We start from the raw sequence: 22,773 nt of genomic DNA on the forward strand, positions 1-22,773 counted from the left end.
CAAAGGAAATTGAAAAAAAAAAAAATTGAAAAAAAATCAATGGCCATAATTTGTATTTAGGCTTAAAACGGAGTTATGTTTCTTGTTGTAAGATGGTTGTAAATAATTTTGAATTTTATTAAGTGCATATTATGAACGGTATTGAAGTTTTCTTATTGAAATCCCAACTTGCCCTTAACTTTTACTTGCCTAAAACTTAAACCTAAGTTAATCAGGGGCCATAACTTGTATTAAGGATATGGAGTTATGTAACCTCATTGGGTGATGGTCCTGAACAATTGTGTGAAGGGTATAGAAGTTATTAAACAATAACCAAACCTGCCCTAAAACTTTAACCTAAGTTCCATAGTCAATCAGGGGCCATAATTTGTATAAAAGATAATGTGGAGTTATCTAACCTCATTATGTGATGGCTCTGAACATCTGTGTGAAGTATTAAGTCAATTGAATGAATGGTATTGGAGTTTTAAGTGAAAATCCCAACTTGCCCTAAAACTTTAACCTAAGTCAATCAGGGGCCATAACTTGTATTAAGGATAATATGGAGTTATGTAACCTCATTGTGTGATGGTCCTGAACAACTGTGTGAAGTATTAAGTCAATTGAACAAAGGATATAGAAGTTATTAATAAATATTCCAACTTGCCCTAAAACTTAACCTAAGTTCCATAGTCAATCAGGGGCCATAATCTGTGTAAAGAATAATATGGAGTTATCTAACCTCATCATGTGATGGCCCTGAACAACTGCATGAAGAATTAAGTCAATTGAATGTAGGGTATTGGACTTATAAGTGAAAATCCAAACTTGCCCTAAAACTTTAACCAGACGCCGACGCGAGTAGTATAGCCCACCTATTCTTCGAATAGTCGAGCTAAAAACTAGTTTTGTTGAAGATGTTAAACAAGAGCTGTCTTAGTATGTGACGAATGCCCCCGAATGTGACATTGACCTATGGACATGGTCAGTACATGAAAAGTTGATCTTGCCTTTAAAGTTATTTTAAATTGCCTCTGAACATAAAAAATATACCACCCATATTTGACAACCTACACTCTTATGACCTTATATTCAGCATTCCATTGTGAATAAACACTAAGTGTATCTTTCACCTTAGAGGTAGGGACATGGGTCTTGCACGCGACACGTCGTCTTGGTATGTGGAACACATGTGGCAAGTTATTTTAAAATCTGTCCATACAAGGGAAAGTTACAGCCCGGACAAGACAACCTATACTCTATGTCCTTATATGCAGCATTGTGAATAAACACCTAAGTATGACCTTAACCTTAGAGGTAAGGACACGGGTCTTGCATTCGACACGTCGTCTTGGTATGTCAAACACATGTGGCAATAATTTTGAAATCTGTCCATACAAGAGAAAGTTACAGCCTGGACATGACAACCTATACTCTATGTCCATATACCCAACATTTCATTGTGAATAAACACCTAAGTGTGAGCTTGACCTTAGAGGTAGGGACACGGGTCTTGCAGGCGACACGTCGTCTTGGTATGTGGAACACATGTGGCAAGTTATTTTATAATCTGTCCACACAAGAGAAAGTTACAGCCCAGACACGACAACCTATACTCGATATCCTTATATGCAGCAGTCCATTGTGAATAAACACCTAAGTGTGACCTTGACCTTAGAGGTAGGGACACGAGTCTTCCATGCGACACGTAGTCTTGGTATGTGGAACACATGTGGCAAGTTATTTTAAAATCTGTCCACACAAGAGAAAGTTACAGCCCGGACACGACAACCTATACTTGATATCCTTATATGCAGCAGTCCGTTGTGAATAAACACTAAGTGTGACCTTGACCTTAGAGGAAAGGAAACGGGTCTTGCACGCGACACGTCGTCTTGGTATGTGGAACACATGTGGCAAGTTATTTTAAAATCTGTCCATACAAGGGAAAGTTACAGCCCAGACACGACAACCTCTACTCTATGTCCTTATATGCAGCACTCTATTGTGAATAAACACTAAGTGTGACCTTGACCTTCGAGGTAGGGACACGGGTCTTGCACGCGACACGTCGTCTTGGTATGTGGAACACATGTGGCAATTTATTTTAAAATCTGTCCATACAAGGGAAAGTTACAGCCTGGACACGAGTTATTGAGCCGGACACACAGATGGACGGACGGACGGTGCGATTTTAATATGCCCACCTTCGGGGGCATAAAAATGTTACAGGTTTGCAGTTACTGTCCAGGTAAGCATAACACATCTCTGCCAAATCTGAATAAACAAATATGTTTTTTGTTGGGCACCCGAAATTTTTTGTTGGGCACCTGAAAACAGACTTCAACACAAAGTTATACGGGGTTGGATAAAGAGTCAAAAGTAAAAAAACAAAACAGGACCAGTGACAGAGCTGTTCAGTGACGAAGGTGAAACCTTATAGAAACCAAGTACTTATGGATCCCATTTTGAGAGGCTATGAGAAAGAACCCCCTGGTGGGAATTGAACCCACAACCTCTTGCGTGAGAGGCAGACATCTTTGCCACTAGATAACTCTTGCCTAAGATTTTTGTAGATGCAGAAAAAGAATTCAGAAAAGGCGAAACTTCCTATGTCAAACTCTGTTATCTTGATGATCTGGTTATGTCAATCTTTTTTTCAAAAGTGTAAGGTTTGGTAAGACATGTTTTATATAGAATGTTGAGTCGTTATCTCGAAGTATTATTTCCCAAGGTCCCAATGACTTCAGTGTAGCCAGGTTTGACTATATACCAAGAATTGTGTTTAACACCTTGATAGATGATGTAACAGATCTTGAAATTATGACAACCTTGGGCCTTTTGCCATTCATTCTAGACAAAAATATCCAACTGAGGACAGTTATGACGAATAGGTTCTAATTACAAAGGAGAACGAAATGAAGCGAGAAGCCATTCCAAAATCAAGCAATCTTTCATAGCAATAATACAATATAATCAAACCCAATAAATCAATGATGTTATGTACTGTAGATTGTTTCATTTTAACGAGGGATTCATTTTCACACTTTTTCATAAGTTGATCATGTCTCAAAATCAAATGATTAAATCCACTGTTCTTTTCCATTGTAATATAATGGTGTATCAAATTTTATTCTCTCAACTTGTTGACTGAAGCTAAAAAAAAAACACGAAAAATAAAACCTCACAAACTAAAGCTATCTGCTGTACTTAGTAGAGTGATACACATAAAAATCATCAGCCAAAAACAATTAATTAATTTCTGACGATTAGACAGATACCACGAAAAATAAAACCTCACGAAACTAAAGCTATCTGCTGTACTTAGTAAAGTGATACACATAAAAATCATCAGCCAAAAACAATTAATTGATTTCTGATGATTAGACAGATACTACACAAATATTTCTTTTGTGCCTCTGTGAGATATCAAATGTAATGACTATTTGACATTAAAACTCCTTTGTTAGGACAATCTTAATCAGTAGAAAACTTTGCTCCAAATTAACTTTAAGAAAAATATACTTTACAGAAAAGATAGACGTAATTATTAAAGCTAATATACAAATTCACAGATAAATTCAGTGGCCAATGCCAGTGTGTGTATACCACATGATAAAGTATCTTCACTATTTCTCCACCATTATTAAATAAAACAATAGCGCTGTCTACTACGCTTACTGAGCCCTGCCTTCAGTCTTATACCAGAGTTTCCTTGAGAATTTAATTTCTTAAAACACTTCAACAAACCTTTTCACAATACGGCTGTCTGACGGAGCACTGTCAAAACATTATTTTGGAAAATGGTTTGTCTAAGTGTTTGATGAAACAAATCACCTAATCAAACTTTGGTAATAAAACGAAGGCGGGGCTCTTTAAGCGGCATTGACTGCCCTTTGTTTTATTTATAATGGTGAAGTTAAAGGAGAGTTGTCTTTGATTTAAGTCTTCATTTTAAGCAAAATGTTGCCTTCCAATTTAGCATATATGACGTAATTTATCACGTGGTATATACACACTGAATGCACTCCCTTCACACCAAGTTCTTTGTAATGCTCTCATCCTTTGCTCATTTCTAGGTAACAAATGTAACAGAACAAACTCAAGCAAAGTGAGTTCAAAAGCCAACCGAGTTCGACTGTATAGACTAATAGGAGCATCCTTTGAAATTTTGTACAACATTTTGACCACATTATAGAAATTTTCCAAAGAAATTGAGATATGTATATAATCAGATGTTTTTCCTTGTTTCCGGTTTATTATAACCATCAAATATTTTTTGTATTACGCATGTGATAACAATAGCACTCTCACAAACAATTCAATTGGGAACAATAATTGCTTAATTGGTAAAATTCCAGCAAGATATTAATAATAAACAATAAAAATGTTTAAGTTTGTTCTGTTTCATGATAAGGGTTTAATTAAATAAAGTAGTTCATTATCCATTTCAATAACAGTAAAACATGATATTTCCTCTGGATTCTTTGAACGTTCATCACTTTCTGTATTTCAAGAGGAAATGACAAAAGTCCCCAAAATAAGGCAAATTTTGTATAAAAAAAATGGGAGTTTTTGTTTTGATATTTACTGGATATCATCTTAGTATTAATGGAATTAAAATTGTCAGATATATATTAAGATTTAAAATAGTTTGAGTTCTACATCTCTGCAATGCATGTAGTGCAAGAAAAGACATTGATTTTGGGTATTCAGCTCATCATTAGCACAGGTTAAACAGGTAGGTCTTCTCTTTTTATTACAGAAACAAATCATGTGATAAAAAGAATCTGACACTCGTCATTATATAATGCACTCATCCAGGAGATTGTAAAAAGCCAAAGGCTCCACATACTAACAAATTTCCTGAACTGATTTAGTGTATAATATGATAACACATGACATATCCCATAATTATGTAAATAATGATATTTCAATTAACAGCACATTCAGTAGAAGTCTCACTCTTCAGCTAACTGGTAATTTGACAGGTGCTTTTTTTGGTTATATTCAAGATGTATAGCAAATGCAATTCAAGCTGATAAAGAGCGCTAAACAATGACATACATGGCTCAGGAAAAGTGATAAACAATATTGACTTTTAACAAGTTTGATGTTTCAATTCTCATGTTGTTCAGTAAAAGACAACACACCATGCCTTTCATTCAACAATGCACTGAAAATATCCCCAAGACACGAAGAACATCCCTGCCTATATCATGACTGATTTTTCACTGTAGTATAGTCACATATCCAGTGCTTCGGCACTATTTGCCGCTATTTGTAGACAATTGCCTGACAGTTGTTAATAACACACTATCTGAGCCCTCACATCTTTACAGGCAAAAGTCGCATTGTTATTGAAGGAGGTTTCTGTTTTTGGATTCCTCTTTTGTATTGTGAGAAACAAACCTTTAGTAATTATTTTAATTAGACAATAATTGCATGTGTGTCTAAATTTATACTTTTGAATTATTCTTTGGACGTTAAAATTAAAATTTTGTTTCTCACCAATACTCAGAGCATACTATCAAAGAAAACATTTAAATATTTCTTAAAAGCTGTGAGATAGGCTTTAACATAGAGACATGGTGAGTGATTTTCTTAGTTAACATTTATTATATGAAAAAAATTCATTTCCATCAGCAGTTTGTTCGTTTTAAATACATTTCAAAGGGCAGATAATTATTGTTTATTTAAAGAATACTTAGTAAACAAATTCCCAAAATAAAATGTATAAAATGTTGACTTTCAAACCACTGTAAGTAAATATTCAACGATATAAAAGATGTTAAAAAAGTTTGAACTACAAACACTTGAATATAATTACAGCCATTAACTAAAGCTCATCCCATTGTTAGGTAGGGAACTTGGAAGAAAAGCCATGTTTACTCTTGATAATTGAAGTACAATATCAAAGTCAGGACCTTTTAAACTAAATGTTAACTACAAACACAACTTCTGCTAAATTTTGTAAAATGTACACATCTTCCTTGCAAATTATAAACTGAATAATGCATTCAACAAGACAACCTTAAATAAGAACACTGCAAGCAGACATATTTGTCTATTGTTAAAGGGCCACAACTCAAAAGTATTATAACCAGAGTGATGGGCCTTGCTTTACATTACACAACGCCATTGTGAATTTTATGTCTTTTTTGTATAAATGGTAGACATAATAATGTCTTCATTAATGATGGTGTCTAGATTATGTTCAGAGGTCAAAATATAAGATTCTGCACGCAAGCAATGCACATATAAAATTCTGTTTTCCAGGCTTGCTTAAATTTTGGATTTTATATAAACAGGCTTGTTGAAATAGTTTAGGCCAAACACAAATGTCAGAATTCAAGCTTGCTCATTCAAAAGTCTAATTATAATGAGATCTAAAATTTCTCTATGTTTATGGCAGCAGTGTTCCACCAGGTAGGGTCAGGTTGCACAAAACCGAGGATTACTGTATATGTCCACAGTGTGGAGGGGGGTCATTTCGAGGGTATATTTTATGCTCTGGACAAAGTTCTCACACGCGCCCCATGCGTCTAATACATTTACGGTATTTTCTTTAGGCCATACTAGATGTACTCAAATCTTAGAGCCAAGCAACTAAGTACAGAGTTGCATTGGCCTCAATGTTCTTTGACAGTAGCAGGGTATTGAAGGCACAGCCACAATCTATCAATATTTTCTTGTTTCTTGTGAAATTGGCACAATAAAACTGGTGAAAACATTTACTCACATTGGATAACAACTTTTAAGAATGTATTGAAGGCTATGATCATATTTGCTGACCAATTCAAAATTGGTCATTACATATTTGACTTATCTAAAGATGGTTATTATAAGGAATTAAAATGTTTAAACTAACATTTTACAAGGAAATCATTTATAACACAACAGCTAATTCAATAAAGATTAAATATCAATTTCTTGAAAATGGATATTTATAACAGCAAGTGATGAAAAGGCATAATGATGTTACGTCTGCTTATAATGGACCTTAAATATTTTTAATAAAATATAGGGTAAGTTTTTGCATTTTTAAGCATCAATAAATGGTCAAATACTAGTAAAATATTAACACAGAATTATAAACCATATTTTTCAATAGTTACATCGTAGCCAATGCAAAGGCTAGGATAGTTTTTCACATAAAAATATGGAGTCAAAACACAGCTATTTTTAGCAATCCTTCACAGATGGATTTTGATATATTTTCTTGACGATATACAATAGACACTACAGGCCAGGGGCCATGATTACAGAACAATTTCAAGTCTGAGTTTGGACTCAAGAGACAAAACTGCAAATCTTCGTCTCATTATAATTATTTAAGCTTGCATGATGAAATTTGCTGAATTTTATAACCACTTGAAAATGTACGATTATTCACACTTATCTATGTAAAACCAAAGGCATAAAGATGATTCTTTGCAGCTTAATAAAAGTGCTTTTCTGAGTCAGGTCATGAGACTGTTCATAATCATTGCTCCAGGGTCCATTATGAAAACGCCAACACCTGTCTGTTCCTGTTTGAGTTCTTTTCCAATTAAGCAAGGGGCATAACTCATTAATCATTAAAGCCAGAGTTATGTTCCTTGCCATACATGTGCATACAGTCTCCTGCAACATGTGAACCAATTTACATTTTAATACCTGAACATTTATTTAGTTATGGCAGGTCTTTTAACAACAATGCAGCCTTCAATGGCACCATGGCTATGGCATTAATTATCTCCATTTTTTAATTTCTTTAAAAAACAGACAAGCTAAAAGACCAGAGAAAGACACCACATTATATACGAGGTTTGAACTTGTATAGGAACCACCTCAGAGGAAAGCAACAATGGGTCTTCTGATATGCTGACAATATAAAATGTCAGCGTATAATAAATGGTCAAGTTTTTATCTCAATATGACAGGTTTTTCAAGTGGCCAGAAGCCGGCAGTTTACCAAGACTTATATGTCTCTTGGTTACATGATAGACAATGTGTTGACTTGCCTTGTTCAGAAAGATCTTGGCTTAAACATGGGACTCAGAGAAATGATTATGGTCTCCCAGGGGTTAATTCAATCTAACACACAGATTTAGTGGAATATTTCTTTTGGAAATGTTCAGTACCAGCCTTGTTTGTGATAAACCCTTCTAGTGGTCATTTATCAGTTTAGTTAATCTTTCTTATTTTACAACAATTGTGAAATTGTGAAACTATTTAACCATTACATAAATTTCTTTTGTTGGCACATTGTACAATGTTGGCACATTGTTACGGAAGACTGTGGTCTTTTTATTGTGGGGGGAAACCCCATGGAACCTATCTGTCTGGCTTGGTGACCACAAACCAAACTCGCATACACCCTGAGTGGGAATAAACCCAAGCCACCACGGTGAGAAGGGAGGGCCCTAACCCCAGTGCTACAACTGGTAATAATAATAATGGTGCCATATAACTGGACCTTGTGCAAGTTGTCTTTTTCCTTGGTCCGTATGCAGACTCAGAGAGCAAATCTTTATATTATTGTGTTAGTGCTCAGTCTGAAACGTTTATGGTGAAAACTGCTGTTTATGTGACAAATAGCATGTGGAACAATTATTGACACATCATTTAACAAAAGATTGATTTTTTAACATACATTAAAAATTATGCAATTTCGATCCTCACACTGACTCATGACATTAGTGATCATGAATGGGATAGTTTCATGGGATTTAGCTTTGTCAGTAAATCATACACATGAAATTTACATTTTATCATGACATCTTAATAATTAAAAGATATGAAGTAAATGACTGTACATGGCGTTATCAAAGGACTAGTATTACAAGCAATGAATAATAATAAATAGTCAGTACTGTAACATAATTAAAATCAATATCAAGCAAAAATTAAATCAAACATCTAAGTAAAGAAAACACTTAAAGAATGCCACAGGGATTAAACATATTTCAAACTTAAATTTCATAAAAGCATATTATTTTTCAGGTCTGGTTTATCATTGTTCTTTGAATTTGTATGAGATTGGATACATCATGGGAATATTTGGATGCATTAGGATTAGATCTGTGACCATCATTGCGTTGGACCATGCATACCTATTACTGAAACTAAGATGAATACATTAGATTTTTTTATAAAATGTGTATCATTATTACTTACAAGAAAGCTAGAAATGAACACCGAGGCTTGTCTGTTATATTAAAATAGTAGAGCAAGGGGAATAACTCAACAATTATTAAAGCTAGAGTTATGGGCCTTGCTATACATGTGCACCAAGTTTCATTCAAATATTTTGAAACCTTTTTTTGTGTGATGGTCCAGGTTTTTGGCACTGTGACGATAATGACACAGACACATTACAGCCATCACAACACCTCAATGCTTTTTCTTCGAAGCTAAAAAGGGATGAAAAGGTTAAGAACCTGTGTGATTTGTTTTTGCAGATGTTGTACAGAGGATTGCATGGTGAAGAACAGCATGGAACTGTGTTTTGGAAAGGTGAAAATTGAACTGTTACAGAAGCCTACATAGTGAATGCAGTCTTTACAACTTCTGTTCCTCCTTTTCTTGGGAAGGTGGTGTCAAAGTCCTGTTCCAAACCTCACTCAAGTGCAATTCTATCAAAACATTCAAAGGAATACAAGACACAGATTTCAAGTAAAGATGTGCTAGATTCAAGGCAATTAGAATTAACTTTGAAGGATTTTAGTGTTAAGGGCGTGTATTTGAACTACAAGCTAAAGAAATCTCTCAAAACTCCACAGAAGCCAATGAATTTGGGTGATTTTAATTGCACACAGGACCTAAGAAACACTCAGTTCACAACTAGAACCTTAAAAACCTCTCCCGACTCTTGGGAAGTCAATGAATGTGTGAGGAATTTAGTGCACAAATAAATAAGAAACCTCTCCAAACTCCCCAGTATGTCATCCCGTGACCAGGCATGGGCCACAGGAAACTCGGGACTGAAGATCGGGGATTGGAAACTGGAAAAGAAGATCCGAAAAGGTGTGTAACCTTTTTGTAATACAGTGGAAACTCATTAAACCGGACAAGGTCCGGACTGGGCAAATATCCGGTTTAGTGAGGATTCCGGTTTAGTGAGGATTTGATGTACGGAGTAAGTTTACTCAAAATTTAAACTGAGTGAACCTTCAAAGGGAAGTTGAAAACTGGAATTAAATAAAAACACATAATTTAACGTAATTAAAACAAATTTAATGCTTGTTAAGTATGTTTGATAGTTTAATTAACGCACCACTCTAATTTAATTCAATCATAGAAGTCTTTAGAAATAAAGGAAACTTGAAACTTTAGATAAAACAACCCTCCAAAATGATAACTTAATAACACTTATTTTCGGCAACAAACAAATTAATGGTTTAATTAATTTTCTTTTCACAAGTTTGATTATCGCGCGACAGTCAATCCACAGCGCAATCATCATTATCGATTATCGAGTTAACACAACATCACAGGTGCAATATTTAACAACGCACCGGCTGTCAAAACAAAGTGACACGCGAATTCCTAATACACAAAATCATTTTGACATGTTTGAACAAATATACGTCCGGTTTTGTGAGGTAAAATTACGTTGACAACTAACATGTTTTCTCGATTTTTTTGTCCGGTATCCGGAATTCCGGGGTTCCGGTTTTGTAGGGATCTTTTTACATTGAAAATAGATGGGAAAAACCGGGACTCTGAAAAAAGTCCGGTATTCCGAGGATTCCGGTTTTGTGGAGATTTTCAATTAATAAAAAATAGCCTTGGCCAGGGTCCATTTCAGTATGAGGGATTTATGCTTCAAGAACAGAAAAGGGGCAAAGATCCCTTTTTGAAATGGTTTTCAAAGGCATTTATATTCATTTCAAGGTACTTCCTAGTGAATTTGATGCAAATATCCGAGAGAGAGAAAATCAACCTTTACAACTGTACAATAGCCTAGAGTTAAATTAGCTCTCTATCCTGAACTTTAGAACATGGCAGTCTCAACCATGGCAATAAAACAGGCAGGGTGAAGGTTATCTATAAAACTGCTTACATTCAACCCTATGGTAGTATTACTATGTCAGTGAAAATGTTAATATATATATGGAGTGTATATATTGCAATATGGAAATACGTAAACATAGTTTTAGTTTTTGTAAATATCTTGTCAATACCTTACTTTCTAGAGGTGAACTGCCGTTTCTTAGTAATCTATGGACGTTTGAATCCTGTGGACATTCAAGTGTGCTTTAACTTCTCAAAAACTCCCCTTCTCTTTTCGTTGTCAAGCTGATTCAGGGTGAAGTTAACACATGCAGAGATGGCCATTATTAATGTAAATAACATGTTCAAGTTAAAACAAGCAAATATTGATGTTCTGATCTGCTCGGTTCTGTTCTATCATTTCCAGATTATAATGCATTTAATAAAAAGAAGGGAGATAAGCAGAACCATGATAAACCCTTCAACCACCAAGATATAGAGTTACTTCCCTTGATTATATATGCAGCACTTTACTTTTATGTCTCTTTAACATGACATGACAAAATAAAAGTCAAAACTAACGTCTGAATTTCCATATAAAAAGTCTCCTTGAAAAGTAATTTGATATTCTTAATATTGACCTTGATGGCTTGCAGAAAATTGGAAATGAAAAGGCACTGACACAATTACTGAATTAAAACTTAATTAGCCTGACATGTATTGGAACTTTTCAGACCATAACTTGCACAAAGTGTCTTACATTACGAAAATGAATTGGCATTTACTTATATTTACTTTTGATTCCATAATAAACCAGCCATAGAAATAGATACATGTTAGTCTCCTTGATAATTGAATACAGGGAACAGTTAAGTGAATGTACATTATATTGAGATCAAACATCAGATTATCCGACAATCTGGATTAAATTGCAACTTTAGTCAACGTTTAAGGACAAAGCTTACATAATATTAAAGGATTTCAAAGGCTTAACAAAAAGTAACAACTATAAAATCATGTAAGAAGGTTGTAATAATAATAATTGGATTATCTTAATAAAAGGATTACAAAGCCTGCACAAGTTAAATCCAGTCTGGAAATTCCATTGATTCAATAAATTTCATTCAAAGACAGCTTAGAAATTTTACAATGCTGATAGAAAGAAATGAAATCAATTAAAATCAAATTCAAAAGGAATTATCGCTGTGTTTCTCACCTATGGAAATAAAATTGATTTAATAAAGAGGAAAGACTGCAAATTCAAGCCAGGTACGGCGGCAAGCTCCACTGCAGCCATTTTCTGCTGAATTGTTAAATGTATACACATATGGATTTCGTGAGAAGAAAAGTTATGAAAAGTGTTCTCAGTTAACAGATAACAACTCAGCCCTAGTGTGATCATAATTTATGCATTACCAAATTAAATACAAAATGTAACTCTAAAAGATCAGCAGTGCCATACAAAGACTGGATGAACATTTTATACAGAACATTCAATACAGTTCAATGTGACAAGAAATTTTACGAGCTGGACACATCAATAATCTATCATTAAAAGGCTTTCCGCTCCAGAGGTCTGACAGCCGATGTTAGAGACGCTGATTGATGTTAGTCCCGTAATATCCAGAAACATATCCAGGAGCATGGTGACAATCACAGGCGTCACTGGGTCGTGATCTAACGGCACCATAGGCTGGTGATGTGGAACTGTTTCAGATTTTAATGTTAGATAAGGAAGCGAAGAGGAAATTAATTATATTGACTGGAACAAAACGATAATAAAATAGACCTTTCACTATCCACATGTGATAAATAATAAAGCTGCAAGTCTATAGACAATTTAAGTTACAAACAATATTCAAGAGCAATTTCAGTCTAAAATCAAATATGTACAAGAACTGAATACCATACAAATATAAAAGAGGCACAGATTGCAAAAGCTGATAGAAACATTTAACAGCAGTTTATATTTCAAATATGTTGCAATGACAGATAGTTATATCACAGACTAATCACTGAAACATTTACATGACAATTACCATTCTGAATATATACATCTTAAACCAAACCTCATAGTCAAAAAGGGGCAGTAGTACATAGCTTAAAACCAACAAGGCTAAGCAGATAAACAAGCACAAATTCAACTTCATGATCCAAGAGTTGCTTAAACCATCAAGACTTATGAAGGAAAGTGCTGAAAGTGAAGGTAGGTGATTAATTTGTTAAAAAGTTACATCTCTCTCCAATTAGGTAATCATTGGGAACATTTAGTGTTTATGCTCATGTCTCTGCCATGTGATCGTGGGACTGAGGCTGATTTAAAATTATTCAGAATTTTTCCTCTTAATCAACCTTTGATCATTAATGTTACTATAAAGTGTGTGATTCTCTTGCATGCGTGCTTGCTCGGATAAAGACCATGATTTGCAAAAACACTAAATAATAAAAATGATGTTATTAATCATTTTTGCTTTTCTAAACAAGTAAATTGACAAGTTGTCTGCACCCAACTACTTTTTATTCAATGGCTTAAAGCTGCACTCTCACAGATATACCGTTTTTACAACTTTTTTTATTTTTCGTCTTGGAAAGGTCAAATTTTTGCGTCAATATCTGCAAACCATTGATAAAAGATTGCTTACAAAAGATCAGATCACAGATTTGCATATTTCCGTTCGAAAGTTAATGTTTTATGGCTTGAAATCAACAATAACTTTTACATATAATACGAATATGTACATATAATATGAATATGTCTATATAGACACATTCACAATAAGATTGAATCATATCTTACATAAAAAAACTTAGCAGAGCATATAACTGACATTGTTGAAGCCTAACTACAGCTGCAGTTAGTTATCGAGGTACCTGTAGGCTAGACTGCTATTGATCGGCACTACTTAAAGTCACCAGATTAAAATCTGGTCACACCAATCATAATAATATCAACCGTCAAAGCTTAGATTTCAAGGAGACAAGCAACTGAACTGTTGAAATTTTAACCTTTCCAAGGAGTGATCTTTCTTGGATGTATACATTGCAGATTCATTTCTTGATTTTCTAAACAAGAAACTTTTGTTTTACAACAAACATAATTCTAAAAAAAACATGAAAAATAACCATTGCCAAAACCCAAAATTTGTGGCGGCCAATTAAACTAGACAATTTTCAATAACTGAAAGTGATGCACTTATGTATATTTCAAGGTGCATCATTCTAGCAATAATTAAACCAGAGTTCCATCACTTATTTTGGCCAGCTTTAAGAAATTAGTCATAGTTGGAACAAACAAAAACACCCTTTCACCTACAAGGACAGAAACGGTAATTGAAAGAGATGTTTTAATGTATAAATGTGCATCGCTCCGAGAGTTATTAAACCAGAGTTTTACCACTAATTTTGGCATGCTCCTTTTAGCAACATTACCAAACTAGCCTTACTTGGAACACACAAAAACACCACCTATAAAGACAGAAACGGTAATTAAAAGATGTTCAAATGCATAAAGGGGCATCACTCTCGAAGAAAATTAACCAGAGTTATGGGCAGCACATCATCTGCAACATTACAGTACCATATTTGGAACAGAAATGTATGACAATTCTGTTTACATCGTATGTCCAAGTTATGAACACTCCACTTCTCATGGCAGTGTTCCAACCTATTTTGTTAGCATTCCAACAAGTTGAGAATAAACTTTGTTTGCAAAGCAATGATGAATAGATCAATCAGTTTAAATACCCATTCAGAATGCAAACACACCAAAGGTCTAACCCCTATAAGGCACAAAGCATGGCAAGATAGCATTTAAATTTGATTTTAGAACCGCTTGCAAAGTCAGTCCACCTTGAATTTTGTAAACAATGAGACATGTTATTTCATTTTTACATACCTTCAAACATGCATACAAAACAACTGAATAGATAGATTATCCCCTATAAAAGGTTGCACAAGATTTGACGGACTAAGAAAGTAAACCTTCCAGCTTGCATATAAAACAACTGAATAGATAGGTTATCCCCAGTTAAAATTTAACTTTTTGCAAAAAAGATTGATCAAACATAAAGATATTTTTTTTTTTTTAATATCATTGGCAAGATAATAGAAGTGAGTGATGGGTCAAATTGGCTTGCAATTTATTTTCATAATGAAACTGTGAAACTAAAAAGGTCCTATCACCTTCTTCCTTAAATGGAATCTTTTGGAATCTGTTCATTCCTGCAGTTCTTTTTGAAAACTAATCAGCTGCAAACATATTCAATCCCATTTGCAATCCAATCGGCTGAATGCAATTATCGCAATCCTTCACTTTTCAATAATCGCCACCCACCACTGGGCTGCATCAATAAAACCGTGCTAAATCATTCAATACCCGCAGGTCATTACATCGGTATTGCATTATCTATAGATTAAGGCTGTTCACAAATATTTGATTTCTAAACTTTCATCCAGCGCTCAATACTACCTAGCGGAATTCTTGCCAATCGCTGTCACAGAGCATACACCACTTAAGCCTGTTTATTCATCTTATATATCTTTATTAAAATTTCCGATATGATACGCACTTAAAGCTTTAAAGTAATGTACTCTTCACATGAAATTTAAAATGCTAAAACTTGTGGATATTTAAAGTGTGTTGATTAAAATCGGAATGTATGTAGCTGTTTGAAAGGTCAGTGCTTTAAAAGCTCTTACATTTGATTTTCTTGTAACTGAAGGAGATAAATTCTCCTATATTTTAATAACTTACAACGCATTAAGGCTTTCAAAAGGCTTTTTTTTTCAAACTATTTAAAGATCTATAATCTGTCCAAAGCTTTTTGCATAGAGATAGAAGCTGTTTCCTACTGTAAATTATGTTGAAAGCTCTTTGTAATCAGCAGTACATTGTCGTAAGTTCTTTCTAACAGTCAACAATATTAGCAACTGTCAAACAATTGACCAGTCATGCCAGCAGTTATTGCAACTTGTTCAAATCATCTACCATATAATTGTTTGTATCATTTGCAAAATGGCCAAAGATGCCAATTTGCCAATAAAACTTGCAAACTTGTATCCGAAGTGTCAATCCATTTGGTAAAGCAATGCTTATACATTTACAAGTTACTGGTCAATGAATTGCATAGCTATATTAGCAACTTTTCAATGACCATTTATTTGGTATAAGTACGTACTAACAATCTTTTTAGTGGTCTACATTATACTGTGTAAAATTCCCACTAACTGGACCAGTCACTGTTTTATATCTACCGCTTCACCCGATTAAAAATCAAGAACGGCTGACTGCTGATTAACTGAATTAAATGTTTTGGAAGATTTGAGAAATACTGCCTTCTAAACATTTGCCATGAATTTTATCAGTTCTTTTAAAAGGGCATGGCAATATGCGCAGCTTACAGCCCTTTGATTACCTTAGGAGATCAATGTTGAAATGACTATTAAAGGTCGGAACTTACAACCACCTTTTATTTTCAAACTTAGAAATCATTGTTTATTGAGCTAGCAGACTTTCAATCATTTTGGTCAGCTGAGAAATCAATGGAATGCACTTAAAATGCGTTATTTCCAAACTTTGTATATTTAGAACCTTTGGTCAGCAAAGGCAATTAATTTTTAAGTGACTATATGTCAAATTAACAACAGCTAATTTCTAAACTTTAAAAGTAATAGTTGTATATTAAGCTTGCTATTTAAAACATTTCGTCCACCAAGGAAATCAATATTAAAGGGAAAATACAGGTTAAACTGACTATGTGAAATTTACAAACTTAGTAATCGTAGTATAATATTAAGCTAGTTCTTTTAACAATTCGGTCAGCTAAGATTATCAATGTTAAGCAACACTAGGTCAACCCTGCAACACATAATTCCCAACATTATCTACCCAATATTTCCTCAGTGTGAAGATTCAACAGGGATTGTCCATTGCCTTCTCCGATAATTGAGAAATCATCCCTTCAATTATCAAGACTATCGGAAATATAGAAGGCATTATAGTCCTGTCAATATTTGGATAATGACTTTTCTTCCATTGTTGTATCTACTGTTTACTATTGAAAAGTGTTTCCAAATAGAACCTTCAAAATTTGTTATGTTCCTGTTATGGAGTTAAATATATAAAAGTAGATAAACTTGCTGGAATTTAAGAATAAACTGTCAAATTTATTGTGTTTGATAAAGTTTTAAAAGTATTGTGCTGGATAAAGACAGTTTACAGTAGTTATTACAAAATATATATATTTTTTTTTCGTAATTATATTCAAAATTAAACTTCACAATAATCAACATTTTCTCGTTTCAGCGATGATGGACGTGCAGAGTGAGTGTGAGGTGATTCCACGTGATTTCCTCTGTTGTAAACTCTGCGAGGAGGAGTTCCGGCAGCCCAAGTACCTCACCTGCTTCCACTCTTTCTGTCAGGCGTGTATCCAGGGTTACGCCACCCAGCGTGGAGGAGCTAACGATGGGAACGAATCTTACTGGTGCCCTGTCTGCGGTACAGAGACGGCCGTTGATGATCACAGCATCAATGCATTGCCAGATAACATTCTCGCTCAACGGCTTGGAAGCCCCTCAACAAACACCCAACAGAAGGACACGATCTGTACTATTTGTAAAAATGGCGGGAATTTCATAGACGCTAAGAATTATTGTTTAAACTGTGAGGAGTTTCTGTGTAATGAGTGTACTGATGTGCACCTTGAGCAGGCTGACACAATGGACCATAACCTTGAAACAATGGAGGAGTTTGGTATACGATCTGAGTACGAGGAATCAGCAAAATCTGGGCATGTAATTCCACGCTGTTGCTCGTATTACGACCCTCTTGATATTGGAGCTTTATTTTGTGTGGACTGTGATATAGCAGTGTGCGGTGACTGCCATCTCTCGTACCATGAGGATCATAGGTGCGCAGAAATGGTGGCAGTGGCTGAGAACTTTCAAAACAAGATCAAACAACCACTTGAAGAACTCCAGAATGATGCTACACAACTACAAGAGGCCATGATAGATTTGCAAAAAGCTGAGACGAAAACCATTGAGCAGCAGAAGGAACTACACAAGAGCGTAAAGAACAGAACCAAGTATCTGTACGAACTGATAATGCAGTACGAGAATGTACTACTGGAGGAAATCGACCGCAGACATACGCAAAACCTTGACGACATTCATGAACGCAGGAAAGAGCTTCAGATGCATTTGGCAGCCATTGATGGTGTCAATGACTTTACCGAGAAACTAATGACGTACGGATCATGTGAGGAGAAAGTGTTAATGAGAAAGAAAGTTGGAAAGCGTGTAAGAGAACTATGTGAGGAACCTCTTCTTACAGATCAGTTGAGTCCTCCAAATGTCACCCTGACAGAGCCCAATGTAGCAATCCCTACAGTTTGTAACATGTTCGGTGAACTGAAGGACCCTGATATTACCAAGATTGACAATGACATTGTTGATGTAGTCACTGATCAGGTCAATGTCGATTCTGGACATGAGAGCGAACCACATGAAAACAATGAAGTGGAAACTAACGGTCATGTTCTTCTGAAGAGAAGTAGTACAATTGAGAGCGAGTCAAGCATTCTTGGATCAACCACTGAGAGCGACGTAAAAATGCTCACAATGAGTAACAACAGTGAAACATTCCGGGGAGTAAAGTTCAGTGATGAAGTTGAAGAGACTGAATACATAGCTGACAATGTCTTCACTTTGGAAAATCCCAGAAGGGAAATAAATCTTCCACTGACAATTCAAAAAGAGTGCCTAAAAGGAATCGGTGTGAATGAATTTGGGGACATTATTATTGGGGCCGCTGCGAGTAATTATCAGATGGTGTATCTGTTGGAAAAGCGTGGAATTATTCGAGGGCAGATTCCCGTGCAGGCAGGCTGGAACATTCACACCGTTGCCTGTGATGGAAAAGTTGCACTCACCATTGCAAGGGGAGATAACCGATACAAAGTGAGAATCATGAAAAATGATGGTTCTGGAAAAATGCTTTGCAGCATGCAGATTGAAAACTATGGACTCAATTTTGTAACTGCAGACAACACCGGGAACTTGATCGTGGCCTCGAACCGCTACTCTCATGTGACAAACTCGGGCAAAATAACTTCAAAAGCTGGTGGCAACATCAGCATCTATGACCAACGTGGGATGTTGAAACGCCGAATCACAAATGAGGATTACCAAGATCTTGGCATGTACATCCTAGAAAAGCCCCACTGTATTGTTGTGGACAAAGTGGGCAACTTCTTTGTAGCCGATCCAGGTAACCACAATGTTACAGGGTTTGACAGTTCTGGAGAACTGCTGTTTGAATATGGAAACAATGACCATGAACCAGAAATCTACGATGGTCCTGATTTAGTGTGCACGGACACCAAGGGGAATGTTATAGTTGCTGATAAGCGCATGGGAAAAATTGATGTGATTTCTATGAAAGGGGACCTGAAGAAATCCCTCTTCACCGAGGATATAATAAAATACATAACCATCACCGCTGATAAACTACTTATGGTTTCAACCGCTGAAGGTAGCATCAAGTTTTACGAATACTTGAAGCTTTAAAGAGTGATGGCAGATGAGTAAACTTGTTTTTAACATTACATAAAAATATACAATTTTTCAAAAGAAAATATAATGAAAATGTTTGAAATAGTCCAAAGAGTAACAGCAAAGACTGCTCTAAAAATATTTTTAAAACCACATGTTATGAACAAAAAGTACTTGAAATTGTGAACAATTTGTGGCAGAGCGGTAAAAAACAAACTGAGATATTGACAGATATTTTCATAAATGTAGTTTAGCTCCATGAATAAGTGAATAAACAAGCGTTCTGTTGATAATGTGTCATAAAATGATGAAGTATGATCTCCCGTCGGAGGCGTATTTACTTAACTAATATACATTCAATATTCATATCGAAAATTACAGTGTTTCAAGAAGAAATCCAATAAAACTTGAAGTAGTGGCAGTAAAACTGAGTTCATCATGATATTTCAAAACTGTGTCATATGGGTATTATAAAAGGCATTTATTATTTATGATATTGTTTAATTCATCATGTTGTTTGCTATAAAAAGCTTGTTGATGACTTTATTTTTCTACAGCATCATTAGTTTTGTAATATACAATTTATTGACTTGTAGCAATTCTTGTTAAGGATTAGTCAATTAGTATTTAGAGGTAAGAATGGTCTAGTGTTATGATATAAGCCTCTCACCAAGAGGCCGTAGGCTCCATCCCCAATGGTGGGAATTTTCTTATGGCCCCTCAAATAGGACATAGTACTGGTTTCTTCCCAGAAAACAGACTTTAGAGTTGTTCTATAAGCTAACTTTTCCATCACACTCATGCTAGTTAGAATTTGCTATATTATTTATTGGTGGGCTTCATCTTTTTCAACCTCTAAACATAATGTAAGGTAGATGCCAGTCATTTCAATCATCACAAGAGATCTGTGTGTCAACATCATTGTTTTCATTTTTTATCTCCTGAGTAAGACCAAATTAAAAAAAATCTTTGATTCCACTAACATCTCAAAATGAAATAGAGTTGGTTACAACGTAGGCATACTTTTTTTTCTTTTTTTTTGAGAACCCGGATTATAAACCATACTGACCTTTATCAGGGTATATCATTATTGTAAAAAATTAAAAAAATGGTCAAATCTTAACATGTTCACTCAAAAAATGCACATTTTTTAGGAATTTACAGGAAAAAAATCCACACTTCGGCAAAGAAAGCAAAAGGGTGCGATAAAAAATTAGGGTGGTTGGATTAGTGGAAAAAAGTGCCTATTGATTTTTTTTGCATTAGTCAGCTGCAGCACTGGAAATTTTACTAAAATTATATTTGCTCTGTTTTTATCATCCCAAAAGAGAACTATTTTGAAGAGATCTGTGGTAACTTCATATTTTTATCATTTTTCATCTCAAGTTTTGTTTCAGTATGCACTGTAAATTTTATCAAAATTGTTTTAGCTCAGAATTTCCCTCATTCTGACCAGTAAGCATTTACATATTTGATATTTTGTTCCATTTAACAAGTTGTTGTTTTTACAAGAATTATGGATTTAGCAAAAAGATGACTAGAGAAAACACTATCTTTTTTGTTCCCCTTAATAATACAACTATTTCAATAATAGAAATAATTGAGAATGATTTTACAAACTCAGCTTAACCAGCCATATCATACTAGAACTACTTGTAGTCAATATTTTGCTAGATTGTACATGAAATTAATTCCCATAATAATTACTTTTCTTATAGAAACTAAAAAAATGAGCTGTATTACTATTAAACGGTGTTTGCTTCATACATTTAGCTGTTCATGTTTTAACAGTACTATTATAACATTTTTCATAAACCCTTGTTAGTTTTTATCTTAATAAAAGTTGAAATTGAGTAGTTGATTATTTTCTTGTTAATTGTTTGGATTCACAAAAGACGATCATTATGTTGGTAAATCTTCAATGGTGACACAAAAACATTGCTAGGATATAATGAACACACTGTCCATTTATGGTAGGTATAAACAAAGAATTGCAAATGGAAACAAATATTTAAATATTAACAATAAAGCCAACAAGCGACCTATGATTGGCAATCGTCCAATGAGATATCAGGTGACAAAACAAACGCTACTCATATCTTGTTACAGACAAAGATATTGGTCCAGATTTGGACTCTCAACTGGCAAACAGCCAATCACATTGACAGATCATTTTTCAAATTATATTGGCAATTGCTTACTCCAAATCTATGAGAAATATACCTTCACACCTATATAGGAGATCACAAAGACATCAATGTAGTTGTCCTATTAGCGGTTAAATTGACACCAATGTGCATTTAATTTAATTATAATATTGGTATTGATCAGTCGTCAGAAATCATAAAAGGAAACCATAGTGCAAAAGTTTTTGAATTTATAATTGCTACAAGACAGCATGCTTTCAAGTGAATCAAATTTAAGCAACAAAGTTATGTCACTTTATATACAAGCCAGAACCATTGAGACAAAAATTCCCAATACTATACTAATTGTACTCTGCAAAATTCCGATGAACACTGCCTATAAACATGCCATCACAGACCAAACGCCTACACCACTTTATTGTTGTTGTTAGTTCAGCCAAATAAGAAGCATAACACAACATTTATTAAAACCATCTAGCATTGAGTCTTGCATTGCATGTGTATCAAAGGTTCCATTTGAATATCTTGAACTGGTTTACGTGTATGGCAGCTTTTGCTCAGAACAATGACGCTGACAACAACAGCACCAACACTATGTGACAACAACAGCACTAACACTATGTGACAACAACAGCACCAAGGCTTTGTGACAACAACAGCACCAAGGCTATGTGACTACAACAGCACCAACACTATGTGACAACAACAGCACCAAGGCTATGTGACAACAACAGCACCAAGGCTATGTGACAACAACAGCACCAAGGCTATGTGACAACAACAGCACCAACGCTATGAGACAACAATAGCACCAAGGCTAGGTGACAACAACAGCACTAAGGCTATGAGACAACAATAGCACCAAGGCTATGAGACAACAATAGCACCAAGGCTAGGTGACAACAACAGCACCAAGGCTATGTGACAACAACAGCACCAAGGCTATGTGACAACAACAGCACCAAGGCTATGAGACAACAACAGCACCAAAGCTATGTGACAACAACAGCACCAAGGCTAGGTGACAACAACAGCACCAAGGCTATGTGACAACAACAGCACCAAGGCTAGGTGACAACAACAGCACCAAGGCTATGTGACAACAACAGCA

General features: G+C 35.0%; 2 protein-coding genes across 7 annotated transcripts in view; one reads left to right on the forward strand and one right to left on the reverse strand.

The window, feature by feature from the left end:
* The window catches only part of LOC128224159 (uncharacterized), a 70,403-nt gene that overhangs the window by 19,918 nt on the left and 27,712 nt on the right, over positions 1-22,773 (reverse strand). The window lies entirely within an intron of this gene.
* Positions 9,559-21,368, forward strand: LOC128224161 (E3 ubiquitin-protein ligase TRIM56-like). 4 transcript variants are annotated; one of them, XM_052933881.1, is made up of 2 exons: positions 9,559-9,990; positions 17,264-21,368. In XM_052933881.1, exons 1-2 carry the CDS (start codon positions 9,906-9,908, stop codon positions 19,528-19,530), a joined length of 2,352 nt encoding a protein of 783 aa, XP_052789841.1. In that variant the 5' UTR covers positions 9,559-9,905; the 3' UTR covers positions 19,531-21,368. The 4 variants fall into 4 exon arrangements, with proteins under 4 accessions (XP_052789841.1, XP_052789842.1, XP_052789843.1 ...); XM_052933882.1 differs by lacking the exon at positions 9,559-9,990 and adding an exon at positions 12,113-13,165; XM_052933883.1 differs by lacking the exon at positions 9,559-9,990 and adding an exon at positions 15,495-15,634.

This window comes from Mya arenaria, chromosome 17, assembly GCF_026914265.1.
Source record: "Mya arenaria isolate MELC-2E11 chromosome 17, ASM2691426v1".
Lineage (NCBI taxonomy): Eukaryota > Metazoa > Mollusca > Bivalvia > Myida > Myidae > Mya > Mya arenaria.